The 19214-nt window shown below is 38.3% G+C and overlaps 1 protein-coding gene across 2 annotated transcripts in view; it reads right to left on the reverse strand.

Moving 5' to 3' along the window:
* The window catches only part of fam189a1 (family with sequence similarity 189 member A1), an 82101-nt gene that overhangs the window by 28570 nt on the left and 34317 nt on the right, over positions 1-19214 (reverse strand). For both annotated transcript variants that reach the window (XM_067496343.1, XM_067496344.1), the window contains exon 2: positions 17810-17866. In XM_067496343.1, coding sequence (XP_067352444.1) covers positions 17810-17866 — 57 coding nt within the window. The remainder of the gene's footprint in view (positions 1-17809; positions 17867-19214) is intronic.

Here is a 19214-nt window from a genome sequence, read left to right on the forward strand (position 1 = left end):
AAAATTTGTTACAGAGATTCAGCAGCCTCGGGATGAATTGGAATAACCCTGGTGATCATTAACGCTACAAAATTCCACTTTGGAGACTCCAAATCTATCCAGCACGCTCTGCCCATCCCTTGAGGTGTATGCCATTTTAAGAGTACAACAAATAAAAATGCTATAAAACATATAATTCCAGCAGAAATAAGAAAATATCTGCACTGCTGTCAGGACTGCAGGACACCCTAACCTTGCACTGCTATTTTATGAAACTGGGTCCCAAAAACCTTAGGCAGCACCTCTCCACATTAATAAGTTTTGAATTATACTTCTTTTGAGTATTTGTGCTGGATTCTCACACTTTACTAAACCAAGATATTGAACATGGTAAACATTAAACCTGTTTGGCATCAGTATGAAATTAAGTAGAACCTGTCTTCATTAGAGCACAGCTTCACAGAGCCACTACATGAATGTATGAATGTGCTGAATGTCTATATCAGTCGTTGAGGCAAAAGCATGATGGACATAAGGTACTGTACTGTTTGTCAGTGGCATTTCCTAAACTGGTCTTCACGTTTCAATATGCAAACAAACTTACCAGTATTACGAAATATTAGTCAGTCCTTCTAGGACTTCTTTTAAAATGTCTGATTTTGCAAGAGCTTTTCAAAAAAACAAAAACAAAAACAAAACTGTGATGCACGTTATGATATTTTTATGGTGTTTTAAATTGCAAGGTGACACAGAATTCACAGGGAATTTGTTTAAATAATTGTTGCAAATTCCTGGAGGGACTAGTGATTAATGAAAATGTCATGTTTTTTTCTGCCACATTCTATTTGCATGTTTAAGATATTATATAATGAACCAACAGTCTAGTGACATTGCTTTTTTCCTTTTATACTTTTAGGATGAAAATGGTCTTAATGACTAAAGCAGATCAGCATGACCTTAGCTGTATCTATGTGCTCAAACACCTGTGATGCTGCTGTTGCCTGGATCATGCTGCTTTTGCTCCTATGAGCCATCAGATAAGGGGTCTATCTAATTCATATTATAATTAATATGAAGCCACACTTCCTGCTTCCCAGGGCCTTAGAGGAGGACATCATTCATCAAACATTATCTTGAGGCACAAGGTTCCTGTTCACCGAGCCAGCGGCGCTCTTCACATGCTGCCTCGGCTTTCTCTCACATTCTCCTCATCCCTTTGTCCAATCCCATCACTTCCTGTCATTTTACACATAATAAGAGCGTGTGGAAGATGGAAATGAAAAGACCAAAGATGGTTACTGCAGTTGTGTGTGTGCTTTTATGGGCTGAGACAATGTGATGAAAATGAAAGAGAGAGGAATCAAGAGAAAAAAGGAGACAGCAGGATACAAAAAGCTTCCTAAATTGACTCAAGGGAGATATATTTTAGGCTACGTGGGAAACAGGAGTGTGGATCATCTTTGTTTTTCATTGGGTGGAGCAAACCACATCCATTTAGTATCTGTGTGCTTTTTAGCTTAACAGTATATATAAAACTTTATATGGTTTTAGCAATATTAGTTTTTATTAAGGTACAGGTTTGCACCGTGGGAAGCCAAAAGTTCAAATCGAATACAAAATAGTAAAGTAGTGGAAATAAAAAAATGTTATGCTCACAAATATTAAACAATTTCCCAAAGTTTGTCCAGTAATTATTATATTAATTGGCATATTAATAATTAATTAATACTATCAATATAGGTTAGGTCAAAGAACCCAAAAACAAGAGTTTTCTTTTGCAATTATTATTAAAATAATCTATACATAGAGAATGTAAATTTAAGTCATGCCATGTTGGGGGCCATGTCTTGGAGCGCCACTGCACAGCTGGGAATGGGCTTTTAGGGGTTCCGTGTCTTGCCCAGAGACACTTTGACATATATCAAAGGGAATTGAACCACTGACCCTGTGGTCCGTGGACGACTGCCTTACCAACCGAGCTACAGTCTCCCCCCTTATTAAGTACACCTTACAGTTGTTAAAATGGATTGCCTTCGTTTATTTTGTTTGATAGAGACCAGTAATAACAAATAGAAGGAAAAGGCAAATTAAATTGTAGTTTCAAGCAATGGTATTTAGTAAAACTAATAAATAAATACTTTGCCAATTTTCTAATGGCTCCGTGTGAGACCTGATCATTTGAGTACAGTTGTACTCACAAAGGTAAGCTAGCACTACTCTACTGACCTACTATGGCAACGCTTTAAAATCGTGACAGAGAAAACAGCCTCCAAGTCAATAACAGAAAGGCAGGGGAAATCTCACAAGATGGTGCCTGCATCCCCTCAACAGCTAATACAGCATGAAGTTAACTTCACATTCTGTATACCCAACTTTACTTTGTAATTACTTATAACCACCCATATACACCGGGCCTTTACAGGAAACGACATCATTGTTCTTTTGTGTGTCTGGAGAAAATTCACAGGAAGGCAGGAAGAGTTGGGGTTTGGTTTGAAGTTGTACCATGCTGTGATTCCCTGCCCGTAAACCATCACCCACTAACCTAAGCGTCTTATCTCTAGAAAACATACATCTTATGAAAATAAAGTAAAAATGTAAAAGGTGAATGTGCAAACATGAATGGATGTTGGACTGTGCAAGTATAAAGAACAGTTCAATAAATGCATTAAAATAAGTAATAATATGATTTGAGGTATTTGTCCTGCAAAAGGTACAAATCTGAGTTGAAAAGGGTTTGACCTAAACAGGTTAAAGCAAAGTGAAATCAACTGCAAAAACAAATTAATACAGATAAAAGGACAACAAATGTGAAAAACGTTAACAAATGTAGACTCCTTAAACTACTCAAACTTGAACTAAATCATCCTTTTACTAATCCTAAAAGAAAACATTGACAAACACGGAGACAGACATATGAGATATGGATTCGGATGTACCCCCATAAATTTGTTGAGTGACAATACATTGCATCTTACGTGCACATATAGGTTTTTACAATAGTAAAATAAAAAGCAATGACTTAGTGATGCTGACAGGTAAATGTAAAGAATGAAACAATACTCTCCTCTGAAATCTAGCGTTGGTTAACAGTTAATGTTTGATGTCTGTGATGTCTGTATTAATATTTGAACACATAAAAAAATGTACTGTAAGACGAAACTTCTCCAGTATATATATGCACATACATAGTGAAGTGGAACAATGAAATGGTGAGTGAAGCTAGACAGCAATCGAGTGTGAATCCACTGCTCACAGGTTCACTGAGGAGCGAAGGATGTGAGTATGTTCCCATGGGGGGTGGGATGGGGAGGGATAAGGCTTTCACAGTAGTTTTTAATCACTCTCCTCCTCCTCCTTTTAACTGATAATAGAAAAGTTGATTTGCAGAATAAAGATGCTCTGATTCTAATTTGAATGCATTCCTGGCAGAAAACAAGAGGAGGTGATCGAAGGAGCATTGAGAGAGTGGTAGTGCTATAATGCCGAGTGACCAGAGATGACAGTCAAACTGTGACCAGAGGGAAAAAACGCTCCTGAAGTGAACACACACACACACACACACACACACACAGACAAACACACTTTTGCACTACCTTCTACAGCTTGTCTGGTGTAAAAAGAAACAACACACACTTTATTCAGGCTGGCAGAGCGGTGGCTGAATAGAGGACACTCTGCAACCGAAGTACTCTGCGTAAAGCCTCTATGTTGGCAGGCATCCACACTTCTTATGAGTCCCTGAGCAAGACACGTTAGCCCTGAGCTGCAGGCTAACCCAGGTTAACCCATTAAAAGTTTATGGTTAATCATACAACATTTCCTGCTGTCAATGCTTTGTGATTGGATGGGAAATGCTTTCTAAAAGCTTAATAGTCACAGAGCAACAACACTTGATCTGTGTCTCATTTGTTACACTTAACTAAACTAAAACTTACTAAACAACAACTGTTTAGTACAATAATAATAATAACAAAATAATATTTTTTTTAATCAGCATACGAGATAACCTTAGGTTAATACAATTCTGGTAGCGGAAAAACTGTGGCATCAGAACTGTTAGATAAACAACATTTAGATCAACATGCGGATTGAGAGAAAATTAATTTTGAGATTTAACAAAGGATGCTGGAATGATGCAAAGCATGTTGCCTAGCAACACTCAGTTTTTTTCTTTCTTGGCTGAGGACCAAAGAAAATTTATCAAAATGAACCCAAAGCTTCTGTCTCTACCTTTATCTTTGTGCTTACGACCACAACACAGTAGTACCACAATTTCTTGGTATAAATCTTCTTCTCACATGCTACTGTTTATTTTTTCTAAACCTTTTAAAATGTGACAGGAGCACAGCTAAACAGAGCTGCTGAAACTCCAATAACACAGTTCAAACTAGGAGCTTTATGTGAAGGGAAGGGAGTAGGATGTTTATAGTAACTCATTCCACATTGATGCTCTTTTGGTAATTAAAAGATTTAAAAATCCCATTTATAAATACTGAAGATTTCTGCATCCTGCTGCTCTACTCTGCTTCTCTACCCATTGACCAATTTAACAATCAACCTCCTGAAAATGACACAATTTTTTATTCTATAGCTTTAATTCGCTAGAGTATTTAATACTATCAATATAGGTTAGGTCAGTATCACATTACATTCATGTAGTAACACTGATCGATCTTTATACCTTTAAGCTCCTATGTGCCAGTGTCCTCTGTGTGTATGTGTGTTTGTGTGTGCGTAGGTGTGTAGGTGTGTGTATGCATGTCCCTGTGAGTACAAAAGATAACATGTCATTAAACTCCAGGCTTACTCATTTTAGGGGGTTTCTCCACTTCCTGGTCTCATGTCAGTGCTGGAAATGAAGCTAGAAAGGCCAGAAAGGAAAGTCTAACCATAAAATCATAAAATCCTACACAGAACGCGTGAAAGGGAATAATCCCATCCCCGAGCTGTTTTTGAGTGCTTTCCTTCTGTTTGAAGTAGTGCAATGTTTCCTGAAGATTTGGTCTTTGTATATTGCCGCTCCACCCCATAAGGACACCACCTTCCTCTTTTTTTCCTCAGCTCACACATTCGCACATGTATGCATTTTTGTTTTCATCTTTCTCTGTCTGTCTGTCATTCAAACACACACACACACACACACACACACACTTCCTGTCTTTTGGATTTTCCTTCTTCAGCTCCTGACAGGTGGTCCTGCGGGGGCCATCTCTGTTGGCAACAGGCTACATCTCACATTAAAGCCTCGCCATCTGGGTCAGGCCTGAGAATAACAGGTCTCAAAAGAAGAGGGATACAGACAGAAGATGCACATACATATGCTGATGTGAAATCAGTATGCATGACTTCTTGCTATCAGTGTATACGAATGCATGTGTGCATCATGGGATGTATCTATGTGTGTCAGTGTTATGGGTGTTTCCGTGTTTGTGGGTGTTTGATTTCTCCATGTGCACACACATTTGTAATGAAAAACCTTAAACCCAAAGCAACAACAAAGTTTCTTGACAGCTCTCTAATTACACAGTGTGGCAGGCAGCACGGGAAGCATTTAGACCATTTTTATACAGCAAATGGGTCCCTTGATATGTCGCACACAGTCTCGCCTTCTATTCTTTGGTACGATTTAAAGCCAGTTTAAATTTTTAAAAAACTGTACTGATGCATCATAATAAAACTGTCGAATGGTAGCAGAAATAAAACAAGAATTAAAAAAAAAAGAGTTGCCAAAATGTAATAAAAAGAAAAATGTAAGATAAAAGAAAGGCTCGCCTTAGTTCTGTGGAGCTCCTCAGACAGACAAACAGCCTCTTTGTCACATTGTTCATTCTGTCTCATAAAAAAAGCTGTTTGTGCTTTTGTAAAGATTTGGGAACCAATGTACATAACAACAACGCTTCTATAAACAACATCACAATCCATTTAATAGATAAGTGAAGATAGGATAACTTTCCCAAACCATAAAGAAGCATTTAATAATTTAATTCTTGTGAAAAAGCGAAAACGTTTTTCATTAAGCATTAATGTGTTTACTGTGTTTATACAGAGATGTTTGCTTGTTGTATATTCTTTAATGAGGAGTCATGACAGATGGAAATAACCACCAATTCATTTGTCCCTCATTTTTCCTAACAACCAGAGACGGATACTTTCATCACACATATGCACAGGAAAAAATACAGACATGAAGAACTTAGCTTTAGGTAAAACCTTATGCAAGGAGCTCTTCTTCATTCATTAACCAATCATTTTCATTGTAAATCAAAACAATGTTGGCTCTAATCCTCCAGCTTTTATTTTCACCTTTCAAAGATAAAGGGGCAGCTAAAGTCAACAGAACTAATCATATTTTAGTAAAGTATGTGCACTATGAGTAGCAGTAGTTACTGTACTTACAGGAAGTCCAACTCTCTGACACAGCCGGGCTGCTGGCCTACACTCTAATGTACAGTAGTTTATACACACTGACTCAGCCATCCATACATTCACCACAAGTCATGCAGAAATACACGCATCAATGGTGTGTATTCAAATTTATGAGCACAGACAAGTGGACCCATTCAACACTGCCATTACAGTTACTTTGTCTCCATACTTTACATTACTAACTTTGTGGAGAAAACAACGGACAAAAATCCGTGTCAATAAAATTCCCCCCGTAATGCTTTTTATTATATGGTTCTGCTGCTGGAGGGGGCTGTGTATACACATTTGATTGGACATTACTAGTTATCTGGTAGTTCAGCAGTTGGTTGCTCAGAAAGTTTAAAGCAGTTCAGCTAATCAGTTAAAGGATGATTTCACTTTTTTCAAACATCTTAAAAACAATCATGTGGTGCCCACATAAAAGAAATCCTTCTTGTTGTAATCATTCCTACCAGTGGTGTATGTTCATCTTTAACACACTGTTAGTGTGAGTAATGGCAGGTATTAGAGTGTGTGTGCAAAAAAAAGTGTTTATATGAGGTCAATGAGAGACTACAACAGTCCGAGTTAGACAATTGGGCACTGTCAGATTTTATTTATTGGTAAAAACATTCACAGTTCGTGTTACTTTACTGCAGTTCTGCAAGGACACGATGTCCTGGGAAACACAAAGAAGGAATTCTTTACAAAATAGACAGGACCTGTGGAGAGTACTGTACCTATTTTGGTTTGATAAAACAGATTTAAAAAAACTGAGCATATTCTATCAACTCACTCAGCTGTGAAATATGGCTGACATGATTGTGTTCAAACTACAATTATGTGTCCACAGAGCACTAGCTGTTCAGTCAACTGTGGAAAATACTGGTGGACACTCCTTCTAATGCTTCAGTTTGTCCTCTCCTGCTCTCTATTCTAGATCTTCATCGAACCCTTAGCAGCAGCCATTCATCAGAACACCAACATCAAAAGGATTACAAACATCTCACACATCACAAAATTGTCACTTTTTCTATATTATTCATCATCATGTCTCAACTCATCTCAACTCATTATCTATATTAACTTCCATTGGGAACAATCCTGTTTTTGTCATCAATAAAAAACAAGAAAGGAGTTACAGTAGTCCAGAGGTGCAGCATTGGGAGTAAACAATTCTCAGAATATCCAGAAATTAAGTCCTAATCTAATCAAACCAAACTTGGTTTTGCGCCTCTGGCCTTAGAATTTACACCTTTCTTCACTGACAGAAATTCCGTATATTCCAAAATATACAACAAAATGTCAACGTCTGATAAAACACCATCCATATCATCACAAAAATGTGAAATAGATTCATATGACATACCAACTTCTGCACTCAGATTTGTAAAAATATCCTCCATGACCAAAAAAATGTCAACATGCATCTAATACAGTAAAAGATTTTAAATAGAGTTCACCTTACAGGGCAAACAATGTCTCGAGTGAGTCTAAGATCAGAAATACACATTCACAACGCTCTCAAAATCCTCAAATATAATATACAGATACCCATATTTGTTCTATGTGCCATTGCACATCTGGGAATAAATTCTGGAAAGGCATTACTAAATAGGGATGTGCAATATAATAATATCATTTGAAAAATTTCATTCATTTCTTATTATGCTATATCTATCTCTATCCGTTAATTAGAGAGGTTATGCTTACTTATGAAAACCTACGTATTTTAGTATTAGTTAACGAAACTGCTGAGAAGCTACCAGCAGCTACTGGCAAATGTTAAGGTGGCATATTATCTCATGCATGAGTTCACCATCTCATTGATAACTGGATCTTCAAATGCCTTCAAAAATATAAATGAACTTCAAACAGATTATAGAAATCTACCCCTCACTTGGAGAAAAAAGGTGACAAAACCTGCAGCACCCCCCCGTGCACACGTCAGACCACCTAACACCACTACCACCTAATTAAGAATCATGTCATGCACTACAAAGATAATCTTAAATTGAAATTAAAGAATGCTGTACATTTTGTCGTCTTCTTTTCCTTTCGGCTGTTCTCTTTCAGGGGTCAACGTCGCTGGTCTCACTGACGTCTTGAAATCCTTTCCTTTCATTCTCGCCGATACTCTTTTAGTACACAACACACCTGGCACCCACCCGTTTCAACCTGCTTGCACTTGCCTCTTTACCTCTTTTCCACACTCTCCGTTGCTCTGAAACGTTGACCCTAAGTACTTAAAGTCCTGCACTTTCTTCACCTCTGCTCCCTATAACCTCACCGTTCCACCTGGGTCCTTCTTATTGACACACACGTATTCTGTCTTGCTGAGACTAAGCTTCATTCCTCTGTTTTCCAGAGCAGACCTACATATTGTGATGTGGTTAATTTAAATAAATTGCACCAAGATTCTAAATAGAAAAAATTGAGATTTTGGTCAAGTATATAATAAAAACTGCAAAATTAGGCCAAACATGTTTATTGAATTTACAGAAAACATGCTCTGTGATGTATATTGTTATTTGGATATGAAATAAATTATGATTTTTTAGTCTCACAGCCTTATTACTAAATCAGCATCCTTCTGTCTGGTCTGCTGTATCTCACTTTCACACTCACTCTGCACAATAGGAGACAACATTCGGTTTGAACAAGAATAACAGTGAATTACTTCTAGTCACTAACTGCCTCCAAGAACACCAGCCTATGCAAGTGGAAGTCAAAGAACACCATACATACAGCATTGCATCATGGAAAAACTTAATTATAGACTATTTCTCATTGGAAAACTGATCCAGTTCTACTGACACAATCACAGAAACCCATTGAGTCAAAACCTCACTAATAACCTCTTACAATCCTGACTCTCAGAATACTTTTCTTTTGATTACTGTTGTTGTTATTATTATTCCAATGTATTTGTTTCGTTGTTGCTGTTGAAATGAAACAGTTTTGTTTTGTCCGTGATCCCACATCAATTTGCTTTCTGAAGCAACAGCCTTCATGCTCAAAGACACACACACACACCCCAACTTTTTAAAATTTGCCAATTGTGTGAAGCGCTGTGAACTTGGCATCTAATTAAAAAAAAATTATCACAAACTGTGACATTACAGTGAGACAATAGCTGAGACAATAGCTCAGAGAAGCACAACCACGATTGTGTGTGTGTGTGTGTGTGTGTGTAGGTGTGTGTGTGTGTGTGTGTGTGTGTGTGTGTGTGTGTGTGTGTGTGTCAGCTTGACTGCAGTGAATTTCTCATCAGCTATGGTTTTATTATTATCGTGTGCTGTCAATGTGGCATTACAAGATTTGGAACACTTTTATTTGTTGAGCAAACAGGATAAAAATACACAGAAAAACATATTTAAAAAAACTTTCTGTCAAATAAATGTGTCTGTATAACACTGTGTATGTGTATAGAAACTGTGTATTAGGAACCAAAGGTAAACTTGCATGTAAGTGACAATTACTGTGTTTAATCTTACTTTGATAACCACAGTAAAACTGATTTGATTGCCTAATATTCTGTCATTTACTTCAGTTGTTTTGTTGTTTTTGTTAAAGTTTTATTCTAAAAATTATAAAGGTGTATACAGTGTTAACGGTGGCAGATTACGACTCCACATTCATAGTCGTTTTTAAAACTCACAATGGTGTTTGATTTCTCACAGATTGTAAACACAGGCTGGTTTAATTCTTCAATTCCTTCTGAGCAAATATACAGATTATGACAAAGGTTGTTGACAAAGGCAGAATGTTAAAATTTTATTTTATTAAAGACAGGCGGTAAACAAAATAAATGAATTTTAAGTATATTGACTGATGTACTGAATGAAATGCACAAGGCTTTAAATTTAAATTTATACAGACAAATAAAGTCCACAGTTCCCATAAATGCAGGCAGCAAAAGAGACTGTGGGGACAGATTTATGAGCTTTATCACTTCTGTTCTTGAGGAAACAAACTCAGACTCTGAGTCTCTTATTTAATTATGTTGTTCTGTGCTGAAGCTCAGAAAAGCTCAGCTCATCAGCCTGACATATAAAACTTGTGTGCAGATGTGTAAACGCATAATGACATTAATAAATTGGAGATTATCAGCTTTCTATGAAAACAATAGCTCGTTTGTTTGCCTGTTTCTGTGTGCATGGCAGAAAGCTGTTGATCTTCAGTTTGTGTGTGTTGGGGTGGTTTGCCATACCAGATGGTGCTGGTTTCTCCAGTTCACTGAGCGGACATGAGGCTTAGCTCATGGAACATTTCGGTACATTTCTGTGTGTTATAGTACAGATCCCTGGTATCAAACATTGTGCTACAGTTATTTTCTATCAATGAGGTTTTGAGCCATGAAAGACTAAACTGACCCTGTGCTTGCATTGATTTAACCAAGAAACAAGCTCAAAATGAGGAGGAGTCCAACACCATCTAGCTGGGTCTATAAACCAGGGTCCCAAAGCAATAAGTTGGTCCACTTACAGCTGAGGTAGGCTCAGAATACACACACAAAACACTCCCACACCAATCCCTGCTTACCACAGAGCCAGGAACAGAGGCTGCTAATCGTCTAATTTCACTCCTAATTAGAGGATTAATTTGTCCATTTCGGCCTCTATGAAAATAGCTCAACTATTGGTGGGCAAAACTGAGCCGGACAGGCCCTCAGTCTCCACCAATATTGGTCTGATATGCAGCCTTTAGATGATAAAAAAATGTCAGACTGTGTAGTTTTGTTGTGGTGGTGTTTGGTTGTGAATGTTTAGTTAAGTCCACCCGTGTAGAGATTTTTATTTCCTACTGCAGTGAGTCAGTGTACATCCTCTCTCTGTCACACTCTCACTCTCTCTTCCCCTCTTTCATGCAATACAGTAATATTTATGGCCTGTCAGGGTCACAGGCTGTCACAGAGAGCACCTCATAAAGCCTTTCACTGACAGCCTGCTGGCCCTGCTGTAGTTATGTGATCGTAATGGAAACTCTACTGTTATAATGTGCATGCGCTTTAAGTGATTTGTGTGCATTGTTGGCTACATATGAAGAGGATGGGGATGCCTTAATATGATTCCTATATGTTAAAAGATGTGTTTGAATATGTGTGTGTGTTACAGCAGAGAGAGGTGCTGAACAAATCCCCCCCACACACAGATTTATCCCCAGGAAGTGTTCAGCCATCAGCGTGTCACTGAAATGGCTCTGCAAATCAGACACTCTTCCTGTATTCAATCTAAGAAAAACAGGCGCACACACACCCACCCATACATAAATACACACTGCAAATTAAGCTGTACTGGAAGTTCAACTAGCTCAACAACAAACACCGCACTTTGTGATTGCTCACTCATGCTTCTTTCTGCACTGCCTGAATCTTCAAGTGTGTATACAACAATTTGGTAATATACAATATTTCTATACTCACTCTCAAATATGTAAAACAATTTGTTTCTGTGAAAATGAACTGATACAAATAGGTGCCTGAAGAACAGGAAACTAATCTCTGACCTTTGGATGCTTTGATATGACCCAGCCAATATCCCCCTTATCCCCAGTGCATCTCTGCATCTTAAATCACAGCTTATTTTAAAGTCACATTGACTGATTAAATAGTAATTAATTACTTGGGTTGAGTTAAATCCCTATCAAGTCAACACATTGTATCAGCTCTTCATATGTTTTAATGCACATTTGCTATCACATAGAGGTCTTTCTGAGGTTGATGGTTTCTAATGAAACATCCAGGCACTATTTTGGGATGCCTCACACTTAAATCAAAACTGTCTGTGTGTAAAACTCTTTGCCCCAGGGTTGCCTTGGTGACTACGAGCTGTTAGCTGAAAGGTGCTGCAGCAGTATCAGGATGGTGACAGACTTTCCAGCTCCTACATACCCTGGTTGGTGAAATATATCTCTAAAACAACTCTGCTTCAGCAACCAGTACAAGCGACTGAATTCTTATTAGGTTTGCTGTCCTATGTCAGCATCAGCACATGATCCATTCGGGCACTATTCAGCACAGTTTTCTTTTGCCAACACACAATTGCTAGAGTTTCACGTGTAAAATACAAGAAAATAAGGTTTTGCCTTTACCAACGCAGCTGTGTAGACAGCTGGATTGATCAAACAGCTGCCGAGTTCATTTGTTCCATCATGAATGTATGTGACAGACACCTGGCAGACACACTTTCTGTGTAGACACTGACACTGAGGTCATTTTGCTGGTTTTAATACACATTTAAGTCTCTTCAATGATACTGTTTTTGAGTCTCAAAAGACTACCCCAAAATTAAACAATATACATTGTTTAAGCCCCACAGAAGCATTTTCTGGTCCAATGCCTCCATTAGCAGAATGATATTGCTGGTTCATGTCGTCTAACCCTGTAGAAAAATCGCTGTAGTTTAGGTTAAAATGATTCATTTGCTAAAAAAAACTTGATTTGTAACTGGAAATAAGAAATTTAAATGTATGTCATGTCCTAAAAATAAAACATATTTTTGACCCATCAATCCACTTTGACCTCCTCTGTCTCCATGACTTCCTCCTTTAACCGCTCCATAATTATTACAGCTACTCTGTTCTTTGATTGTAAACATGTTCTTCTGAGGGACTTACTGTAAATCTTGGCAGGAAATTCCTCTAGACTGAGATTTAAAAAATAAATCTTCTTATGCCAGGAATAAAAAAATATGTTCACTTAATTAAGTAGGTTTTTTAAAAAAATATACAAACACAGTATAACATTGTTGTAATGTTTTTATATTGTCTCATATCAAACTTCTTAAAACTCCTAGACAAATGGTGGCAGGCTCTAATTTTTATAGATCAAACAAACAGTGTCCCAGGGGGACGGAGCGGTGCCTGCACTGACCACAGGACAGCTCTGTTGTCGCCATATAGCAGTTCTCTGGTCGTGTTTTTCGATAGTCCAAGTATTGTCAGGTTCCCCACAATGAGAGAGCTGAAAACAAGCTTAGCTTGAAGCACTCCTGGGAATGTACAACAGCATTTCATTTCCATTGAAAACAATGACGTACAGGGGCCAGCGCTGAAAAAAAAAACCCTTCCCAACAGAGACGCAGCTTTGATATTCTCAGAGCACACAGTACAGGTCAAGCACCTGCTTGTGCTGAGATAAACTTTTTGTAGCTCCGTTGATTTCTGCATTATAGTGGAAGGCAAGAGCAGCCGTGAACTTGAATTCCTTTTCTGACAACAATTCAGTGCAAAATCAAACACATCTACAATAGGTAAAGAGTTTAATAAAGTAAATATTTGCTCTGCTTGTTCCACAAGCTTTAACTATCAGTTGGTTGGCCTTCAGTGACTCATGCATGTACACAGTAAATGCAGTATTCCAATACTACAGTAACCTGATTAAGACAGTGATTTGAATAACAGTATGTTCTGACATATCACAAACAAGGTCAAAGACAGAGTAATGAATCCCACTTTACACACATGTTTTTGCTTGTCATCACATCGTCTGACTACAGATTACATGTCCATATAGACTATAAGAAGAGCCTACAGCTGCAGACAGCTCTGTGATGCTAATGCCAGCATGTTAACATGCTCACAGTGACAAGGGCAGTGGAAAAAAGTCCTGGCATCATCAAAGTCAGTGGGATCCATCCTCAGAGCACAAGGGATGTCTGTACCAAATTTCATGCCAAACTATCCTGGGGCAGACTGCTGAGGTGCTTCAGTTTGCCCCATTGATGTAGATGGCTGACTGTCAGTGAGGTCGACACAGTAGAAACAGAAAAAGAAACTGAAAACTGTGTCCTTATTTATGCTCATGTGTATGTTCGATAAACAGGAATATACTGTAGTTGTATTGGCAACTGGTACTTCAGCTTTAAAAAGTACAATAAGCTCAGCAGTCAGATAGTTACAATCTATGCAAAAAAATTCAGTGGTCTGAGCAGCCTGGCAGCCCTGTACATTCTGCACTTCCTCCCTGTGGAAACATCAACCTAAAGTATCTGCACATGTTAGACTCTTTCTGTCTGACATCTCACAAGTGCAGTGATCATTTCACCTTTAGAAACTGTTGTGCCTCTCCATTGTTCAAACTCTATGCTAGGATCAGGACGGTAGAGTATAAATAATGCTGTCATTGTATAAATGACACAGATAGACTGATAATGAAGTGTGTAACACAATAGAACATTTCTTCAACAAGGAGAGCAAATACATGCATGTCTATACTATACTTGCTAAAGATACAATATATAAGATCCCAATTTTGTACTGAGTTTAAAATAGATTAACTCTAAATCATATGGAAATAATTAGCTTCTGCCATTTCAGAAGTGCAAACTGTTTGCGGACAGCAAGTTGCATGTAATGTAGAGCTGTTGTGGACAGAACCAGACTGTTCCCCCTGCAGACAAATACTGGGGGCTGTCACACATTGCTTTTCTTTTAAAAAAAAAAAAGGAAAGAAAAACAAGGACTTACTGCCCTCTAACTCTATCTGTGTCCATCTTTCTTCTCTCCAAAGCCATAATCTATCACAGTCAAACAGTAGAAGACTGCAGGTAGTCTTGTCTCTCTCCTAACTCTCCCCTGCCGAGGCATTAATGCAGCCCCTACTTGACTGGCTCTAAAACTACAATGTTTATGAGCTTTTTAAGATAAGGTGGATGAGGAGGATATCCTTCATCCTTTATTCAGCCAATGTTGTCTGGGCATCCATTTTTCCACTCGGCACACACACACATCCCATCTCCAGCCATTGAGCTGCGTACACCGTCTTCTATGTAGTACTCACCTCTCCCATCTGGTTCTCTAACATGTCAGGATAAATACAAAGTACTTAAAATACAAACTGAGTTGAAAATAATTTACCACAATCCAAAATATTAAAGGATTGCTGACATATTTTATGTAATTTATGGCTGCATTGTTTCCATTATTGTCTTTCAATCACTTACTCAATACTTTAATGGTGTTTCCAATACTTCTAGTTATCTTAAGATGGAAAGTGTCAATCTGTTCTTTCAAATTATGTTTTACTGTCCAAGCAGCCGCACAAAAATGAACAGTGCCATAAAAGACACAAACTTTTTTCATGATTTCAATTAATAAACCATTAAATAGTCGCAGATTAATCCTCTATCGATTACCTTTCATGACTAAATTGGTTAAAATTGAGTAAAATGCTAATCTGTCTGGATGATATGATTAGCCTTTGGACCTAGTGTTATTATAAAAGACCAAACTCATTTAAATCCATAACTTACATATACTGCATAAATGTTTGGAGAAACTCCAGTTTTTCTGAGTCATGATTCAGAGCATGGCCACCCACAGTTGGCAGATGGGCTGGTGCAGCATTGCCAGGCCTTAAAGTATCCAGCCGGTGTATTAGTCACCTGCCAGTCAGCACAGAGTTAAGTCCAGAAATGCAGAAGCTTGCTTGTCAGGACAGAACATTAGGTGCTTTAATAAGTCACAAAACCACACCAGATATTACTTTTTAGATCGGTTTAAAGACAGGAAAAAGGACCATGCAATGGCTCTATATACAACCAGGCACAGACTATTCCAGTAAATTAGTAATGCTTTTTAGGGATGGAGAGGTAAGAGGATTGAACTTTTTTCACAGTGTACAATGTGTGACCAATTTCTACTCACACCTCAGTGATGGGATATTTTCTTTGATCCTGAAGAGCTGAGGTGATTCACATCTCTTTCTCTGGTCTAATATTACACAAAGGCACAGAAACGAAGGTGGGGGGGTGGGATGCTGATGCTTTATGTGATGGGGAAGCAAGGTGATAAAACTAAAAGGGAGGGAGGCAAGTGCTATGCAGAGATGGAGAAGGGACACACGGTGTGGTAATGCTGCAGAAATGAGATGAGATCATTTATGATATTAAGAGAGCATGAAATGGAAATGGGCAAGGGCTTGTAGTTTGTGCTGTCCCTCCAATCCTGATCTCTACTCTAAGGGCCAGAAAGCCCCAAAGATATAGCATGTGGGCAGAGAAAGATCATTTTGAGTCACAGATAAACCTAATGTACCTGGATGTCTTTTGGAAGCACAAAGGCTTGGAAATGAAAGAGTTAAATTATGAGGTGTATCGCACATGTAGGTAAGGTGAGTGTGGGCTACAGCAGGTACTACATCGCAGTCAGTTCAAGGGTCTTTTACAGCAGACAAATGAATCCCTGCATATGTTTTACAATTCACCACTTGTGGTGTAAAGCAACACTGCCTGCATTTACAAATGTTATGCAGTTACTTCTTAATTTACTTCTTAATACATACACAAAAATGATGCTCTTCCTCTCACGGTTGATGTATGTCAGTCTGCAGTATGGATAAGCTGGACTGTGCTCCGTGACCTCAGTTGTTTTCCATAAATGATTGATCGCCTCAGTCAGACACATCGTTCCACTGGGTGGATTGTGTCTTCATTTCAAAACTGTGTTAGAAATGTTTTTGAACAAATATTCCACAAAATTCCACATTTAAACCAGCTATCTTGCGCATGCAGGGTTGCCTGTCTTTGACCTCTGTATTTGTTATGGCAACTAAAAGCATTCAGGGAGAAAATGTTTATGTCTCTTTTTTAGTTCTAATTATTCACAATTATGCTAAGTTATCCCACCCTATATGACCCAACCTGGCATGAAACCTCAGGTACTAATAGGCTCAGTTTGGGTAACCACCCTCTATACCCTGTGGACCAATGTGAATGACTGTGAATGAGTGTTTTTAGTTTATTGTTGGTTTCATGTCTGCATTAGCATTGTTGAAAGTAGGATTTATTTATGTATGGAGGAATATTGTGTTTGAATAGAGTAGCACAGCACAAGGCCAGAAAGCTGCAAAGACTTCTAACTGACTTTGGTCTTGTACAGTTTTTTCCAGGTCACTGCCCGTGTAAAAACTACAACATGGAAGCTGTGATCCAGAGATTTTACCACAACCTGAACATGCCCCGAAGTAGAAACGGCGTTCACAGGCATTTACACTTTTATACAACAAGTTTGACCAGCAACAAGGTTGGACTTTCCAGCTCTCTGTCACATAATGGTAATATTGTGGCAGCTCGAGGACTCTTTCAGGTTTTACTGCTCATCTCATGAATAACATTTTATTTAAATTAGCCAGTAATTATTGTTTCCATGTCGTTTATGCTACTCAGGTAATCAAACCAGTAGGAGTCTTTAAGAATTTGACAGTATTTGTATTCTCATGTAGTATGTACATTACACTCGTCTATACTTTGTAATAATACAGGAAACTGGTAGAATCAGTATGGGAATACATGCTAGAGTCTTGTACTCCACTATTCCTCTCATCCTACTACAATAAAAAAAAAACTCCCTCTCAGGTACTACTGCTTTGTTTAGAGTTGGCAGATTAGCACCCGAGTGGGGGCTTTCAGAGTACACTCACCACAAGAGAGAGCGGTCTCTTCCATGACACCACTCCGATCAGTCCAGAGAGAAGCACCTGGCAGAAAAAAAAAAGTATAAATGAGACTGACAATCTGAAAGCAGAAATGATATACATTCAGGCTCACCAAACTGTAGAAGAGAAAACGAAGGTAAATAGCAACAGTGTTTACTAATCTAGGGCTGGCAAAAAAGACACCTCTTCCCCAAGTTCAAAGCCACCACAAACTGCAATTACTGTACTGCAATTGTCGTTATGCCTATTTACAATGCGTCAGAAATTAGATTTAATGCAGAGAAATATACTTCAGGGCAGGCCAATATAACAAACAAAACAAATTTAGACATAATAAACATAGACTAACCAACATGACAAAACCAAATCACATCCACTCATCACTCAAATTGCATTAACAAAGATAAACTTAAGAAACAGCATCAAAGTAAATGGCACCTCTCTGCTACAAATGCCTCCCAACAGCTGATAGTTTATGGGTTAATACAGAGATTAACTGCAAGAACACATGTGGGCCATGCAGCACTGCCACCATCTTGGCTCCTTATATAAAGGGCTGACATCTTGTGAGAACCCATCTACTGTTGCAGCTGGAGGTTAGTCCACCAATCACCTCCTTGACCTGACACAAATAAATAGATACATGCACATCCACGATACCAGTCACACATCAAGCACACAATTATTCTGACAAGAAGGATCAATAGTCGTGGATATGTAAATATCTATCACAGTGTACAGTCTGACTCCCTTGAGCAACTTTGACCTATAGGTGTGTTTTCTGGTTAAAGTCAAGCATCACAGCTGAGAGTGTCAAGTAAAGCCGTTTACATGATGTGGCCAAACTGTTGACTTCTTCAAATCCTGTCTGTTTGCCACCTGCTCGTGTTTTTTTTTGTGTTAACAATGGCCAATCCCAAAAATTAGTTAGGTGAGTATATGGAAGTCAGAACTAAAACTCAATATTCAATAATAAACTAAAATGATAAATCTTAATAAATACAAATATGCATTAAAGCGTTCTTGTTCATTCAATTTACAAAACCCGACTTTTAGTGTAAGAATTGTTTGGTTTCTTTGTTAAGAACGTGAACATGATTGGGTGAGTAATACACAGATCAGGTGGGAGTTGTTTCTCTTGTTTGTCAATCTGGCACCAGATTTCTCAGCAGAGTTTCAGTGTGGATGCGGATCTCTTTGTCAGCTCGTTATGTATTCGCGGGCTCACGCTTCCACAAACTCTCTTCGCTTTTTTTTAGCTAGGAACAAATGGACAACGTGGTCCCATATTTTGAGGAGCTTAATGACAGAAAATGCATCCAGCGAGCTTTTTCTAATGTGCATAAGTGCAAATGCCACATTTCTTCACAGATGGTTCGGATTTTAAAAG

The sequence above is a fragment of the Channa argus genome, chromosome 2 (assembly GCF_033026475.1).
Source record: "Channa argus isolate prfri chromosome 2, Channa argus male v1.0, whole genome shotgun sequence".
Classification (NCBI taxonomy): domain Eukaryota; kingdom Metazoa; phylum Chordata; class Actinopteri; order Anabantiformes; family Channidae; genus Channa; species Channa argus.